At 52.0% G+C, this 16093-nt stretch overlaps 1 protein-coding gene across 1 annotated transcript; it reads right to left on the reverse strand.

Annotated features, from left to right (window-relative positions):
* Positions 1 to 1362: 1362 nt before the first annotated feature.
* On the reverse strand, positions 1363 to 5479 carry PDX1 (pancreatic and duodenal homeobox 1). Its single transcript, XM_069807895.1, has 2 exons — positions 5089 to 5479; positions 1363 to 1751 (listed from the first exon to the last, which is right to left on the reverse strand). The coding sequence occupies exons 1-2, from the start codon at positions 5477 to 5479 to the stop codon at positions 1363 to 1365; spliced, it is 780 nt and encodes a 259-aa protein (XP_069663996.1).
* Positions 5480 to 16093: the final 10614 nt, after the last annotated feature.

Here is a 16093-nt window from a genome sequence, read left to right on the forward strand (position 1 = left end):
TCTGGCCAGGGTGAGACAGGCCTTCCTCCTCCTCCTCCTCCTCCTCCCGTGGCACTCCCGGACCCGCAGGGAGGGACCGTGGCGGTCCCCGAGGGATGCTCAAGGGGTTCCTGCTGCCGGGGGGGGGACACGTCTGAAGCCTCCCCGTCGAGGAGGGGATGAAGATCCGCCTGACCCACGGCAAACCCGGGCAGCTCCCGCTTCCTTCCAGCCGCTCTTTTCTGTTTCTAGTTTGGGTGGGATTTCCGCCCCGCCCCCCCGTTTGATTGAATTTCCGAGGGTCTTTGAGGCGGTGGCTGGAACAGCTCGTTTCGCTCGTACAAAATGCTTTTTCCCGCCGCTGTCCCGACCGAGAAGATGTTTCTGGCGACAACCGGGCAGCGGCCGAAGAGAAGGCAGGTCGGGCCGGGGGCGCCCGGCTGCGGAGCATCGCTGCCCAGGGGGGGTTCCCGCAGGGAAGCGCCCGACCACCCTCCCTCCCCGCTCCTCCCCACCTCCAGGAGAGGTGGAAGAAAGGCAGGAGCTTTTCGCCAAAGGCAAAAAACCCTGGGGCCATCCCTACCCCCCGGCCCAGCGAAGTCCCGCTCTCGTCTGGCAGCTCCATCTGCCTCTGCTCGCTGCCCGGAGATCACCCGGGGATTTTCTGCCGCATCTCTGGGCTTGCACCCACTTCTCGGGGAGGCGAGCTCAGCCCTGGGAGCCGTGGAGCACCCCCACGGCCCCCGGGGAGCTCCCCATCTCCCACCGCGGAGCCCCGACGGCCGCGGAGCCGCAGCGTCTCCCGCAGCCGCCGGTGGAGCCCGGAGGAGGGTCTGGCTACCTGTGCCGGTCATCGGGGGAGAGAAATCCTGCCCGCAGGACACTCGGGCTTTTGTTTTTCTTTCTTTCTTTTTTTTTCTCTTTCTTTCCTTTTTTTTTTCTTTTTTTCTTTTTTTCCCAAAGGCAAAAGAAAACGAAACAAATCGGGTACCAGTTTCCAAAGAAGCCAATAATAGTCCTGGGGGGTCTCCTCGGTCGAACCGATGGCCCGGGGCCTCTGGAAGGGGACGGGGACGGTGGGGTGCCAGCCCCGGGAAGGTCCGGGCTGCTCGGCTCCGCGGCGGCCGCCCGAGACCCACCTTCCCCCGGGGAAGCTGCCCCGGAGGGTCCGCTGCGGCGGGGGGTACCCGGGGAAAGCGGGGCTGGCCGGGCTGCGACCTCCTCCGGCTTCTCTTTTGCTACAGCCCGACACCTTTCGTTTCATTTTTGGGAGTTTCGGGGTAGAGGCACAGTTTTTCCCCGGGGGAAGGCGGGCGAGTGGTCGGCCAAGGTTACGGCACGGCCCTCCTCTTCCTCGGCCCGGGCCGTGGGGTTCCCCGCGGCTCACCGAGAGTCCTGCTGCCTTCTGGGGGTGAGGCTGGGGGGCAGCAGGTCCCTGGAGCCCCCCGAGGGCAGGTTCCCGGGTGGGCACGGCTGCAGATCCTCCTTACCTCGGAGCTCCCCGGAGGACACTACACAGTCTCCCTCGAGGTCGTTGCTGTTGCCCGCCCCTCGCTTTTTGTCCTCTTCTTTCTTCCACTTCATCCGTCGGTTCTGGAACCAGATCTTGATGTGCCTCTCGGTCAAGTTCAACATGACAGCCAGCTCCACCCGCCGCGGCCTGGAGATGTACTTGTTGAAGAGAAACTCCTTCTCCAGCTCCAGCAGCTGCGCCCGGGTGTACGCCGTCCTCGTCCGCTTGTTCTCCTCCGGCTCCACCACGTAGGATCCCCCTGGAGAGAAGGGCAGAGTCAGCCCCGGCCCCCCCGGCCGCCCCCTCGGGTTGGGGCTGGGGGGGGGACACGTCCCCGCAGCCCTACGCGGCGCGGAGGATACGCGGGGCGCAGCGAGGCGGGTGGTGGTGGCGACAGTTGCGACTGCTGCTGGTTTATTTTATCCTAATTTTTTTTTCCTTATAATAATTTGGTTGAAGTTTTCAGGGAAGTGCCGTGCCTCAAGCCGGGAGGGCTCGACCGTCACTGTTGGTGTGTCCCTGAAAGCTGCGAAGGGCTCCTGGATCCAGGGCCTGGCAATTGCTCAGATTTGCGGGAAAGGGAAAGGGAAAGGGAAAGGAAAAATGAAAGGGAAAGGGAAAGGAAAAAGAAAAGGGAAAGGGAAAGGAAAAAGAAAAGGAAAAGAGAAAAAGAAAAAGAAAAAGAAAAAGAAAAGGGAAAAGAAAAAGGAAAAGGGAAAGGGAAAAGGAAAAGGAAAGGGAAAAGAAAAAGAAAAAGAAAAAGGAAATGGAAAAGAAAAAGAAAAAGGAAATGGAAAAGAAAAAGGAAAAGGGAAAGGGAAAAGGAAAGGGAAAAGAAAAAGGGAAAGAAAAAGAAAAAGAAAAAGAAAAAGGAAATGGAAAAGAAAAAGGAAAAGGGAAAGGGAAAAGGAAAGGGAAAAGAAAAAGGGAAAGAAAAAGGGAAAGAAAAAGAAAAAGAAAAAGAAAAAGAAAAAGGGAAAAAAGAAAAAGAAAAAGAAAAAGAAAAAGAAAAAGAAAAAGAAAAAGAAAAAGAAAAAGAAAAAGAAAAAGAAAAAGAAAAAGAAAAAGAAAAAGAAAAAGAAAAAGAACTTCTTCCCCCCAAAACCAAAACAAAACGGGAAAAAACCCCACACAAACAAAAAAGCCAACCAATACCCCCAACCAAAGCAATAACAATAATAATGATAATAATGATGATGATGATGATGATAATAATAATAATAATAATAATAATACTTTCGTGTGTACCGCACACGCACAAGCAACCGAACGAAACATAATTAAAAAAAAAAAAAACGATAAATGTCACCTCTCCAGCAAACGACCGGGCGGAGAAGGCGCCGGCCGGTGGCGGCGGGGTCCCGGGGAGGCGGCGGGGAACCCGGCGGGGTCTCGCCGCGGGCACCCGGCGCCACCGGCCGCAAAAAGGGGGGGGAATCTCAGGGAACGGGAATCTTGGGCGGCGGGCAGCGCTCTCCGGGGATGTCGCCACGGAGCAGCCCTGGGCCCTCGGAGGTTTCGCTCCTTCCCGGCAGCGGGGCCCCCCCGCGGGAGGCAACGCGGGTGGGCTGCCGGGTGGGGAGCGGGACCGGGGTGGGGAGCGGGACCGCAGCCCCTCCTTTTCGCCCGGTTAGTGAACCCTCGGATTTCTCCTTCCCGGAAAGAGCGACAGGAGCGGGATGGCAGTTCCCCACGCTGCCGCCGCCGTCCCGCGTGGGCTCTGGGCCGGCGGCGGCAGCGAGAGGGGCCGGGGGTGGGCACACAAACTCCCGGCCGCTGCTGCCGAGGGCTGGGTACGGTTTTCGGTGGGGATATCACCTGGAGGGAACGGTGGTTTAAACCGCCAGATGGAAACAGCCACTGCAAGAGACCTGCGCCGGCTCCCCCGCCTCTCTCCTACCTGCTCCCACGATTTTATACATATAATGGCTAGAAATAGAAACCTACGTATGCAAACTTATGTGCGTGTATATATATTTGAAGATATGTATTAAAAAGACATGTATATACATAAAAAATGTTTGTAAATACAAACCTATGTATATACACCTACGTGTATATACATTAAAATATGTCTTAAAATAAACGTTTATGCATAGTGTTTGTAAATACAAACCTCTGGACACACACGATGCGTGTGTATGGAGCTGAAAAAAAACTTCGTTCTGTTACGGTAAATTAAACTAGTGCTACCGGGAAGGTGAACACGGGGGGTCTCAGCGGCTTCTCTGGGTGCCTTTCCCTGGCACTAAAAAGGCAAAGCCCCGCAGAATCCGCGGACGCCCAAACCCCAAGGGTTTGCATTAAAAAAAAAATAAATCATTAGGCTATACAGCTTGTAAAATATACCCTACAAAACAACCCGGGCTTTGGCTACGAGGGTGGCATAGCCCTGTGCCCTTTTCGCTGTCCGGGCGTGCCCCGTGCCCCGGTTCCTGCGTGTGCGTGCACACACCCCGCGCGCAACGTGGAACGGTGCAGCACAGCCCTTGCCTGCACCTCCCGGGAAAAGCGGGAAGGAGAGGGAAGAGTTTTCCGCTTTTACCGGCAAAGTTTCGTTTTGCTGCTCGTTTTGTCGTTCCTCGGGGACAGCAGACAGAGGAAAAAAAAGAGGTAGTTCGAGAGTTTGGCTTTATATTTTTTTTTCTTTCTTTTTTTTTTTTATTCCCGAACTTCATTCGACCCAAGGAAAACGATCTGATTTTTGTCTCCACAACCCCCCCCAACCCCGGCACAATATCTGCCGCCGAGTTCCTCTCCCCTTCCCAGCGGAACCGCCTCCCCCCCCTCGGTCCGCCCCACGCAATTCCCAAACTATTTCGTGGCGATTTTAATACTCCAGTCCTTTTTTTTTCCAACTGTCTATTTGAACATAAGCCATTAATATAATATTTGCCGTAGAGGCGTGACAAAGGCGCGGGACACGATAACATTGTGCAGGCAGAGACAGAAATATTGTTGGGCAGCGGAACTTTCTGCCTAGATAGAGTTTCTTCCCCTCGCTGGCAGCTCGGGTTCGTTTGTGTATTGTTTCCCCTGCCCTGGGGTTTTTCACCTGGAAAAGTGCGATTATTGCTAAAACCCACCGACAAGCAGGAGAAGGGGGGGTCGGGAGGGGAAACGGGCTCTGCCCCCCCCCGGGCACCGGGGAGACCCGAGAAGCAGCGGAGAGGAGCAAGGCGGCTGCCCCGGGGGTTTCGGGGGGGTTTAGTTGGAGCCCTGCCTGCCCCTTCCCCTCCCGTTCCACCTCGGGGGTGTCTCCGCGCCCCCCGACCCTCCGTCCCCCCGCGGAGCCCACCGCGCCCGCGGAGCGGCCGCACCCCCGACCCCCCCCCCCCCCCCGACGGGTTCCTCGGTGAAAAAGAAGTCGTTAATAATTGCTCAGGGCTTGGGCACAGCGGAGAACCGGCTCCCACCCCGGGGGTCCTACCCGACGGTAGCAGCCCCCCCAGCGATGCGGCTTGAGGGGCTGGTGGGGGGGGACACGGAACATCTCGGGAAAACGACCCTCCGAGCGGTGGGAGCAGGATAGGTGCTGGGGGAGGGTTTCCAGCCCGCCGAGAGGGATCGAGGTAGAAGGAGGCGACGGAGCTTACCGGTCCACTGTCCCCTCCAGGAGTGCGATTTGGTGGATTTCATCCAGGCGAAAGGCACCTGCCCCCGGGGCTCCTCTATCGGCCCCGCGTCCGCCCCGTCTGCGAAAGGCAGCGCGTCCTGGTGGGGAGGAGGAAGATGAAGGTGGTGGTGATGGTGATGAAGGTGGGAGACCCCGGCATCTTCTGCGATGGGGGGCACCTCGTAAGGCGAAACGTCCGGCGGGCTGCCTTGTTCGAGAGCCCCTAAGGCGCTGGGGTAAGGAGCCTGCTGCCTGCCCACGTACAGGCAGGCGGGGGGGCTGGGGGTAAAATCCTGCGTTTGGGCTCTCTGAAACGCGCACGACTCCTTGTAGAGCTGAGCCGAGGCGTAATACTGCTCCTCCGCGTTCATGGCGAGCCGGGGCCGCGGCGTGGGGCGGCGGCGGGGGGGTGTGGGAGGGTGTGGGGGGGTGTGGGGGGGTGTTTTCTCGCAGCTTAGGGACACATAGGGGCTGCTCCAGCTCCCGGTGCCCGGGATGCCTCTTTGACAGCTCGCCTCCCCGCCGGGTCCCACCGCCCCTGCCCGCCTCCCCATAGGCGCCGCTCCCCCCCACGTGAGTTTTCCCGCAGCTCTCCGGGGCGGGGCGCGACCCATAAGAGGCCACCCGGGGTGGGTCCTGTCCCGCAACCCCCTTCCCTTTAACAAGGGCAGGACCAGGGACATCCCCCCCCCCCCCAACCCCCCCCCTCCCCTCCGACCCCGCCGCGGGGTGCCGCTCCTTGCTTTGGGGCCAGGAATCCCACCGTGGGGGCTTGCGGGAACGGGGAGGGGGTCAGGGGATTGCCCCAAAACCCAACTTTTTCTTCCCCGCTTCGCCTGCCCAAGGGTTGCTCATCCCCCAGCCCACCCCCTCGGACCCCCAGGCTCTGGAAAACCCTCGGGGGGTGGTGATGGGGGGAGACACAGCTCCTGGAGGGGTTTGGCAGCAGGGCACTTTTGGCTGCGGGGGCATCTCGGTCAGGGATGCGGGTGTGTGGGTGCTCCCGGGGTGGGGGGGGTCGTTCCCTCGTGGGGACCCGTGTGCTGGAGCCCTGGGAGCAGGCAAAGACGGTTTTGCTGCCCGCTGACCCCCTCTCCCTCCTCTTCCTCGGGGGGGGGGGGATGCGGCCGGTGGGGACCACAATGCTATCACCGGAGCGAGCGATAGGCAGCGGATTGTTTGCCCAAGGGGTAAATTTGGGAGCCTTCCCCACGGCTTGGGCTGCAATGTGTTGACCCTCAGAGATAATCTGCTCCGAGCTGGTGCCGGTTGACTTGGTGACGAGGTTATGAGGAGGCGGAGAGCTACCGAAAGGGACAAAGATCATTTCCCTGCTTTCGGCCCGCCCGTCGGGGTGCGCACCCAACACTCCATGGGGAGCAGCTTGATGGGCCCGCGTGGCTCGGCTCGGCTTGGGTAAGCCCAGCCTGGCTTGGTTCGGCTCAGCTAAGCCCGGCTTGGCTCATCCGATGGTGGTACATCCCCTGAACTGGCGGGGCAGGAGGCTGCCGGTACCTGGCTCCTGCCCCCGGTTCCGTGGGATCATAAACCCGCCCAGTCCATTACACTTAAAATGAGTTTCCGCTCTGAACCCACGCGGGTCCCTCGTCTCTGAGAAAGCACACCGAGCCTTTGATTCAATATTGAGCCATTAAGCGATTGCTTTCCCAAGCCATTTAACAGCAGCTCTTATGGATAAATAAACAAAAAAGGCTGTAAACCAATTATAGCACGGATAGTGAAAAAGTATTTTATTAGCGGGAATTACTGATAGACATCGCTGCTGCTCAGGCTCACCCCCCTCCCCGTGCCCTCCCTCTCCATCCCCTGGCATGCTGGGCGAGGTATGAGCCCTTCCCCCGGGGCTCGCAGTCGGTGTGCGGCCGGGGGGGATGCTCTAGGCCAGGCCAGCTCCCTTAGAGGTGGGTTGTCCACCCCAGCCCAGCACCCACGACATCTCCCCTGAGGTCTCTTGCAGACGCAGGTGTCCTTTGGTCCCGTGACTTTTTGTGCACTGACCCCACGCCAGAACCCCCAGCCCCTTCCCCAGGGAGCTGCTCCCTGGAACATTTACAGCCCCGGGTTTTCCACGGGGAACAGGCACGGACAAACAAATGCGAGGCCATAAAACCCAGAGCAAATTGATTCATCTCCAGGGAGGACCATTACTTGCTGTCTTAATGCGGTCCTCTCTCTATAACGAACGTTTCTAAATAGAGCAAACACTTCCCCCCTCCAAAGTAAATGAATTTCGTATAATTTACAGCTAATTCTCTTTCATTCTGCCTGTGTGAGCAGGCGATAAGGGCATGCTTTGCCGTGCTAACAACAAGACGGCGAGCTGCAGTGCAGGAAAAGGGCCCCACTGGGTGTCCTGGCACTGGGGACCCTGGCCAGAGGTCCACAGGGTGGGGAGCTGAGCCCAGGGATGGCAGCTGCCTGCCTCCTCCTCCTGGGATGCGGTCACTGAGATCTGGCTGAAGATCTTCCCAGGTAAAGCCTCTGAGCTCTGAGTGGGTCCCACCCCAGTGCCCACTTGGTGTGGGAAATGGGTGCTGGAGGAGGCAGGTGGGAGCGATGGGAACGGCCCCGCTCGCCCCAGCACTGGGCTCTGCAGACACCGCTGTGCTGACTCAAAAGTCCAGTCACCCCATACCCTCTCCCTAAATGACGTCCACACGCATTGCCTCGGGCAGTCGCAGCAGGGTGTGCACCTGAGATACCACAGCCAGATCTTCTCCCAAACTCCCAGAGTTTTCTGCTCCAGGGATTTCCTAAGCCACGTGGATGTTATAGTCCTCAGTTGATTCTTCCACATCTTAAGTCTCCCCTGAAACCTTACTTAAACTTTTGCCTCCCACCACCCTGTGGCAAAGTGTTCCCCAGATGAACTGCCGCTGCGTGAGGCTCTGCCACCCTTTGCTGACCTTGCCCCTGCCTGCCTTTAATCAGTCCTAATTCTCCAACTAGAAGACCCTTGAGATGGCTCCATGTAAGAAATTAAAAGGTGTGGCGTTGCCTCTTTAGCTCGGTACGTGGATCCTGCGAGGCCAGTAGCACCTGAACACTTTGAAGAGCGAGCCCAGGGACTCCTGCACACACACTGTCATCTCCCGGTGGAGAACTTACCCTGTCCTGACTCCTCAAGTCTGTGGTTTTGGCAGGTGTAGAGTGACAAGAAACTTGGCCACACTCAGTCCACAGGTAACTGTGCAAAGAAAAGGTGCTGAGACAAACTGATAAACATACATACACTTTCCCACTGATAAACATACAACAGAGTTTTAACCATTGAAAACAGAGAAAAGAAAAGTAAGGGACATGTTGCACTCTAGAACAAATTAACAACGGATCGAGCAGATTCTCCCTCACCTTAACGCCTGGCTGGGAATATGCTGCAATTCAGGTGGAGGTCCTGTACTTTACCTGCGGTAGGAAGTTTTTATGGAAGCCCCCAAAGATCTTGGGGATATTTATGGCTGCCACGTTTAGATCACCCAGCTTTTTTTTCTCGTCCATGGAGCTGGAAAGCTCACACTTCCAGCTCTGCATTGCGTCTGATTCATGAGCATGGTCCCACAACCATTAATCCAGTCATAGCCCATGCTGGAAACAACCCCAGTAGGTCCAGGTTGTTTCCTCTAACAGCACTTTGCTCCTTTGAGATGATTTTTCTGGACAACTCAATGGTCTCATTGAAGTTGTGGTGAGAATCTACTTAGAAGGTAAATCCTTATAGCAAATTTGTTATTCCAAGAGATTAAACAAAAATGAGTCCTTAAGTCTGAATCAGTAACTGAAGGATGATGGTGATAGCAGCAGTGTTAAGTAGAACAGGCGGGTTGTAATGATCCTCACGACAAGCGCAGGAATTCAAATATTCGAGCACCAGTAACAAATGTTTCAAGTACTCAGCTGTTGCCGTCCTACGGTAAGATCACACAATAACCACCCTGCAGTACTTGAATTACCATATTAGATTCAAGTGTGTTTTAAGGACTTGTTAAGACCTGATCGTATTCCTTTAGCTTGGTGTCTGCCTGACAGAGAAGAGGTTGCCTGCAGAGTTAACCCTTATTCCATATTCTATGAAGCCTAAAACTTTACAATATAATCTGAATGTGTCTGAGTGCCCACGGGTTTGGAAAGCCAAGCCACATACCTAATGTCATATCTATGCAGTTTTAAAATGTATGCCAACATATACAACATGCCTCCTGAAATTCAATGGCATTTTCAATTATCTTACCTATAAATGGTTAATTTAGGAGCTTAACGTGAGTCACTGTACTTTGACAGTCTTGTCCACTTCTTCCCCAGTAGTGTCTGACAGACATCACTGCAGGCTGCTGAGATCAGTGAAATGTAAAACCATCTGGACACAGTATTTTTTTTTCCCCTAGGATAGGTTGCAGGAATATTTTGTTTGCCTTTCAATGCAAATAATTTGTGAACCTCTACTCAACTAGTTCCCTTTCCCGCTACGACCGATGGTAGTTTCATCATTCCTCCCACCTCCCTGGCTGTCGAACTAGACTATAAAATAGTAAGGAGTACAGTTCAGTCACAATTCCTTATAGTAATCTGGTTTGATTTTCTATATCTGCATAGTATTTAATGACTTCTCAGTGGTGAACTGCTTTCCTGCAATCCACATTTAGACAGAAAAGAGGTACTGAAGGTGAGTGGAACATACTCAAAACAATCGCTTTTTCTCTCCCATCTGTTCTCAAACCAACAGGGAAGCTGTATCCATGGCAAGGGCTGGCAGTGGGAGAAGGAGAAGTTGACTGGGAAACAGAGCCTTCCCAGGGATTGATTTTTAACCCCCCCCCATGGCTGTATCTAGCAGAAAGGTAAACTTTCACAAAGCTGGTTAATAATCAATAACCATGGGAAAACAAAGCTGTCTTTCCCTTTTAGCACTAACGATAAAAACGAGAGCACGAACTATTCCACCTGCCTTAAAGTAACACTGGTTCATCAGCTTTTTTTTTGGCAAGAAGATTTTTTTTGGTCTCAGAGTGATTCTGCCTTCGCACACGGCAACTTCAGTTTGCTCTTCCCACCACGCGTCAGCTTCTTCACACCATAGGCGTGAGCCACATCTTGAGCTGTAGGAAGACATGTTTACATAAGCTGTTTTGAGTAAGACCTTGTCCAGGAAATATGTAGGAAAGTTGCCTTGGGAGAAGAGGACCTTATATGCATAGTCTCTTTTTACACTTTCTCTTTTACACCTTTTAATTTTCTTTCCATGTCCCCCGACATTCATAATTTCATCTCCTGGTAGGAATATTGCCTATCACGAGGGAAGCACAATTTCATTGCCTTGGAAGAAGAGTTGAGGAATTACTTTAAAATCCTGTGAACCTTTCCACTGAAAACAAAGTAATTTCATGTTGTGTCTGTCCCACACAACTTTCTATTTTCTACTTCATGTTTATTATACCAGATAAGAGTAGAAAAAAAAAAAAAATTTAGATAGGTACAGATAGACGAATTCAGGGCAGAACTATAACCCAGACAGAACTCTTCCTCACATCCCTTGCCTGCTTGATCTTTCCCCTAGACCCCAGGCTCTTTGGGACAGGGCAGGTTTCGGGCTCAGCGGGAGCCTGGCGGTGCAGGTAGCACCTGGCAGTTCTCACCATAGCCCTCCCCTTTTGTTTGTCCCTTTTAACTTTGCCGGACTTCAACCATTTGGGCTGAAATTTTCCATTCGGTATCTCTGCCTCTCACCAAACACGTGGGGAAACTTTCCTTAAAATTGTTTGGGCAATATGGAAGTGAAGCTGGGAAATGGTGACGCACTGGAGCTGGCTGCGTGGGGAGGGTGGGGAGTCGCTGGCTTTGCAAGTCTCTGAAAACAAAAGCAACAGATGTATGGCTGATCCTGAACTGGAGTAGAGGACTGGAATAGCTGACGTCTGGAGACAGCAACCCCGCACAGAATTTTCCTGCCCTCTTTTCTTTGCTGCTGTGCTTCTTCACCGGATTTAAGTATGTTAGAAGTCCTGCTGGGATGTCGTCCCACAGTAATGTCCCTCCAGACCAATGTCTCTGTGTAAAGCTGCCTACATTTAGTCAAACTCTGGACTGCTGCACATCACGCAGGCTCCACAGATATGTCTTAAAACTTAGCAGTTAAGCCCTTTACAACTTCTTTCTATAGTGAGCGGATCCCTGCCCTGGGCCTCAGGACTGAACGAGAGCTCACTGCGTTGCACTCATAGTATCGATCCCAAGAACTGAAAAGCTGGGAGATGTTCCTAACGTTCCGTCCTCCAGCCCTGGGCAGCGTGGAGGAGGAAGGTGATTTATGCAGAGGACACATAAGACACTCACCCTTCAGAAGAAAGAGTTTGAACGTCTTGGTTTGGGCGTGCTCCCAGCTCAGTGCGGGGTGAGAACCAGGAATACACCAGCCTGACCTTTTTCCCCTCCCCTGTCCCTGCCCACAGGGATAAATATGAGTGTAGGAGCCAGGAGAGAAGGAGGGTTTGCTCTCACCAGCTCTCGGCCCCAGTGGGAAGCAGGACCTGGGCTGCTGGGTGCTCCACCAGTTCTGACCAAAGGGGAGATAGTGTAACCTTAATGAATCTCTTGGGTTGAACTTCTCAGAAAGGGTTTCCAGCTGCAAACGCCTTGTTTTTCTGGGTGATTGGTCTGCAGCAGCTTGAGGTACACGCAGGAGAACGGGAAGGTTTTGGGGAGTCTGGTTGTGAACACCCAATGCCGCGAGAACTGGGCTCTGGAAGTGTCTTGACCCCCTCCAGTGCTGTCCACGCAGGCTTCTTCTGAGCTGGTGGGTCCAATAGCACTTCTGAGCACTTCAACTAGGCACTAAGAATTAGTGGAGACTTTTTATCTTAATCCCACTTGATCTAACGTAGATTTCAGAAGGTATTTACATGGTTATGCGATGATTGACATCCATCTGAAAAATCAGGGCACCAGATTTCATTTTCCCCTCCGTCAACCTCTCAGAGCCCACAGAGCGAGGTGTTAGGAAGGAGCCCACGAGGAAACCCACCTCCCTGTCCTCCAAGCATGGGTGTAATAAAAACCGCAGTAAATACGTCTTGGACTCAAGGACCTCAGGAGGGAAAGTAGAACAAATGCAGAATTGATTTAACTGGGTTTTGTCTATAATGTGTTGTAAGAGAAGAGTCCTGGGAAGGAATAGGAGAAGGGCAGGAGGCAAAATGCCATCTCACAGAGTATATAGGCAGCAGCATCAGTTGAAGCTGTTCGGTCTACTTCCTTGCTCAGATTTCCTTGCCTGTGTAATACACTGCAATGAGCCTAATTCTTAGGTTCATCCAACAAGGGAGGAGAAATTTTTCTACACCTTACATGTCCAATTAGTTATTAACACAGATTGAATTCTAAATGTTTAAATAAATACCTATTTTTTGAATTAAGCGGCAACTGCCCTCTGAAACTTTTTAGGACCTCTCGGGTTTTAAAAAATGAAGGAAAAGAAAACAGCATTTTCTCACAGCTAATTCACAAACACGAAAGTAAGCAGAAACAATTAGATATTATGGATTGCTCATTTGCTCAGCTGCAGTGACCACTGTTTTCCTTGTGTATATAAAATAATCCAAATATTTATTGTGCAGTGTAACATCTATTAGCTTGCTTATTTCTTTATAATATAATGTTTCAAGTGCTATTTAGTCATGCTAAGGATCCATGTAGCCTCAGATATCTCCACTTATCTGCAATACTCCTCTGCTTGCCTTTCTTGCGCCTTGCCTTGCACTTGCCTTCCCTTTTCTCACTTTCTCTTTCACTTGCTTTCTCTTTCACTTTCTCTTTCTCCATCATTATCTTCTTATTTATATTTCCATCTAGTATTTCCCAGTCCCTTATTTATATATTTATTTCCTTGTCTTTGTATCCTATTTCTGTTCAGTATTTATATCTGTATAACACTTGCAAGTTAAGTCTAGCTCAAGTTTGAAAAGTTGTGATTTAAACCCACAATTACATAGCACACCAGAAAAAAAAAAAAATCTGTACCTTCATGTAGCGGTGATGAACTGTACACACATAACGGGTATAAATTTCCACATTTAACTGAAAGCTCGACTAGATTTTCATTCTCTTAACGGTGCATGTAGGTTTTATTGCTCCTTACCTGCACACTGGAAAGCACATTGTCAGAGCTTGAAATGATTTTATGTACCTAAACAGCACCTGATTTAATGCATCAGCTGACAAGGACAAAGACATTGATTAAATGTCCTGCCTCAGGTGTCCAGAAGGCTGGAAAAGGCTGGCTCCTCAAAATAACCAGTGAAACTCCACCCAGTAATCATTAACTCAGCATTTGGTCCAAGCCCTAAGAATAAGAGGCTTTAAAAAGCAGCAGTCAGAAAACACTCGGTGTGATTTAGGAGACTGATTGGTTTTGTCCATTGATGGAGAGTCGAATGGGAAGAGTGTCTCCCAGCCGGTAAGGAATGCATTGGGCATTTGGTCCTTGGAAGGGCACCTCTGGACTCAGCAAGGGAATATGGAGCCCAAAGGTGCCCGGTGAACGCAGAAGGGCTTGCGGGGGGGGTTGTAAGACAGTTGAGCTGGAGTTAATATGGAAAGACAGAGGGAAGAAGAAATTCCAGTCTGGTTACTCTCAGTTCATTTGGATTTGTAAAAGCCCTGGGCTGTCCTGTGCTGACTCTTGACACTGGTGGTCTCTGCACTGCCAAGGAACGGATTAACGCTTGAGCCAGCGGTGAGAGGCTCTGCTGGGTTTTAAACTTTAAAATGCCACTTGGTGGGCTTCAAAAGAGCAACACCTAGCCACCGGGTTTCTACCCAGGCATGACCACTCGATCTTTTGATTTAAGGCTGTTCCCCCATATTGCATCTACAAGGGTTTTTCACAGTCTATAAAATCCACACGAGTTGCAGAAACCTTGGTGAGAGTAATTTCATCGGAGCAACTGAAGGAAGTGAGACATCATGTTTTAGTAAAGAAGCTTTCAGAAGCCCCACAGCCATGTGGTCTCAACATCAGCTCAACCTAGGAGACGACCTCCTCTTGGAGTCACGCACAGTCCAAAGACCCAGAGCAGTCCAAGGCAGACAGAGGCTCAGGGGAAGGAAGGCACCTGCCCCAAGAAATAACCCCAGCGAAAGACTCCAGGTCTCCCACCCTTGGCTGGTGTCCTATGAAGAGATCACTGCCTCCCCCGCCACTGTGGTTAGGAAACCTCCAATCAAATAAATGCATGCTGCAGTTGCCAAAATCAGCCTCTTAAAATAAACGATCCTCTTGTGAACCTCAAATGAAATCAACTGTTTCAGTGGTCAACTCATTTGTGCAGCAGCACCGTTAATACGGTTGTCTAATTTATGGAGTAGCCAGGTTCTGGTTAACAGTGCAAGAGGGAGTAAGAAGGCAATTAGTGGTCTATTTTCTATGCACATTGGAGCAGAAACCTGTATATAAAGGAAGTTCTTCTGGCAGGTGCAGCATGCTAAAAAGCTTTCACTTAAAACTATATAGCCTGGCAAACAATATAAAAAAGTAGATTGCCCAATGAACAAATAATGTATCAGCCATTTATACAAAACCATACTAATTAGACTCTTCAAGCTTGAAACCACTGTGTATTTTTTTCCCCATTAAAATGTTGTGATGGTCTATGCATAAATTGTTTTAAATTCAGATTTGATACTGCTGTGTTTTCAAAGCCTAGATGGATTTAATACTTTTCCCAAGACAAAGCATTAGCTCTGGGTGGATGTGGAAACAGCTCCAAGGATTTCCTTCCCCTCTGGAGCCGCGATGTGCGGGGCCAGCACCCCGCGTACAGCTGCAAAGGTTTTAATCCCTCCTTGGTGGGAGCAGCAGGGCTGGGCTCTGGGGGTGCTGGCTGCAAAGCCACATGTTTTTTCCGCAAGTTTTTCCCTGTTGGGCAGGACCAGGCAGCCAGCAAAGCCCTTCGGAGACAACATCCGAGCCGTGCTCAGGAAAGGCAAAGGGCCTCTGCTAAACGCTGGCTCAACGTGGGCAGCAGGCAGATGGACGCAATGTGTTCAGCACGCGAGTCTTCACCCATCACAAAAGGACCAGCTTACACTGGCTTGGACATCTGTAGTTATGCGAGCCAAATCCTGCCTACGTGTCTTGTTGTTTTAACGTTGTATTATCTGCTTATGAAGAGGCACGGACAGCACGCTTGTGCTTCGGTGCTCGGAGAGAAGGAAGAGAGGGGAAGTTGTGCCCAAAGCCCTTAATCCGTTTCTAAACACTGCCATTATCGCAGCAACAGCCTGATACGAGCGTGACGTGCAAGGTGCATATTCTCCCTTTTCCTGCTCTACACACCTGCGTGAGGTGCATACGTAGGTCTATCAGGCTGCTCTCACGTCCCTCGCTCGCCTGCTTTCCAGCCCACAGACACTCAGGACTGTGCCTGGAGCCTGAGCCATGCCAGCAGGTTGGCATGTTCTCGGGGGAACCGAGCAAAACTCCTGCCTGCTTCTTACAGAGGTCACGCCGTGCCCAGCCAGCCAGCGTTAGCCTCTCTGCCACCAAAGGACAGCGTCCTCCTCGCACTCACTGGCCTAAGGTCCTACCATCTTGCCGCTAGTATATATTCAACCTCCACCAAAGGTCACTTTGTCAGCTGCTCTGTGGTCAGGGTATCACTCTCATGCATCCAGCCTATGGAGGCTGAGGTCAGCCATCCTTTGAGAACATTTATGTGCTTGGCATAAGGTCAGACAAGTTCCCCGTAACACGTGGCTGTCCCACAAGTTTCCCACAACCTTCCCTTCATGTCCCACTGAGGCTTGGAGAAGGATCCCCTTTGCAGGGGACGTGTTTGCGTGCTACAGGAGATGCCTGCGCAGCCTGAAAACCAGCTGCTCTTTCAGACCCTCACTTAGGTCACTGCCCCTGAGTAAACCACTCTATTTGTTACATGGCAAACATGCCTGTCCTGAGAGCTCACAGCTAATAT

Source organism: Haliaeetus albicilla, chromosome 20 (genome assembly GCF_947461875.1).
Source record: "Haliaeetus albicilla chromosome 20, bHalAlb1.1, whole genome shotgun sequence".
In the NCBI taxonomy this organism is placed as follows: Eukaryota; Metazoa; Chordata; class Aves; order Accipitriformes; family Accipitridae; genus Haliaeetus; species Haliaeetus albicilla.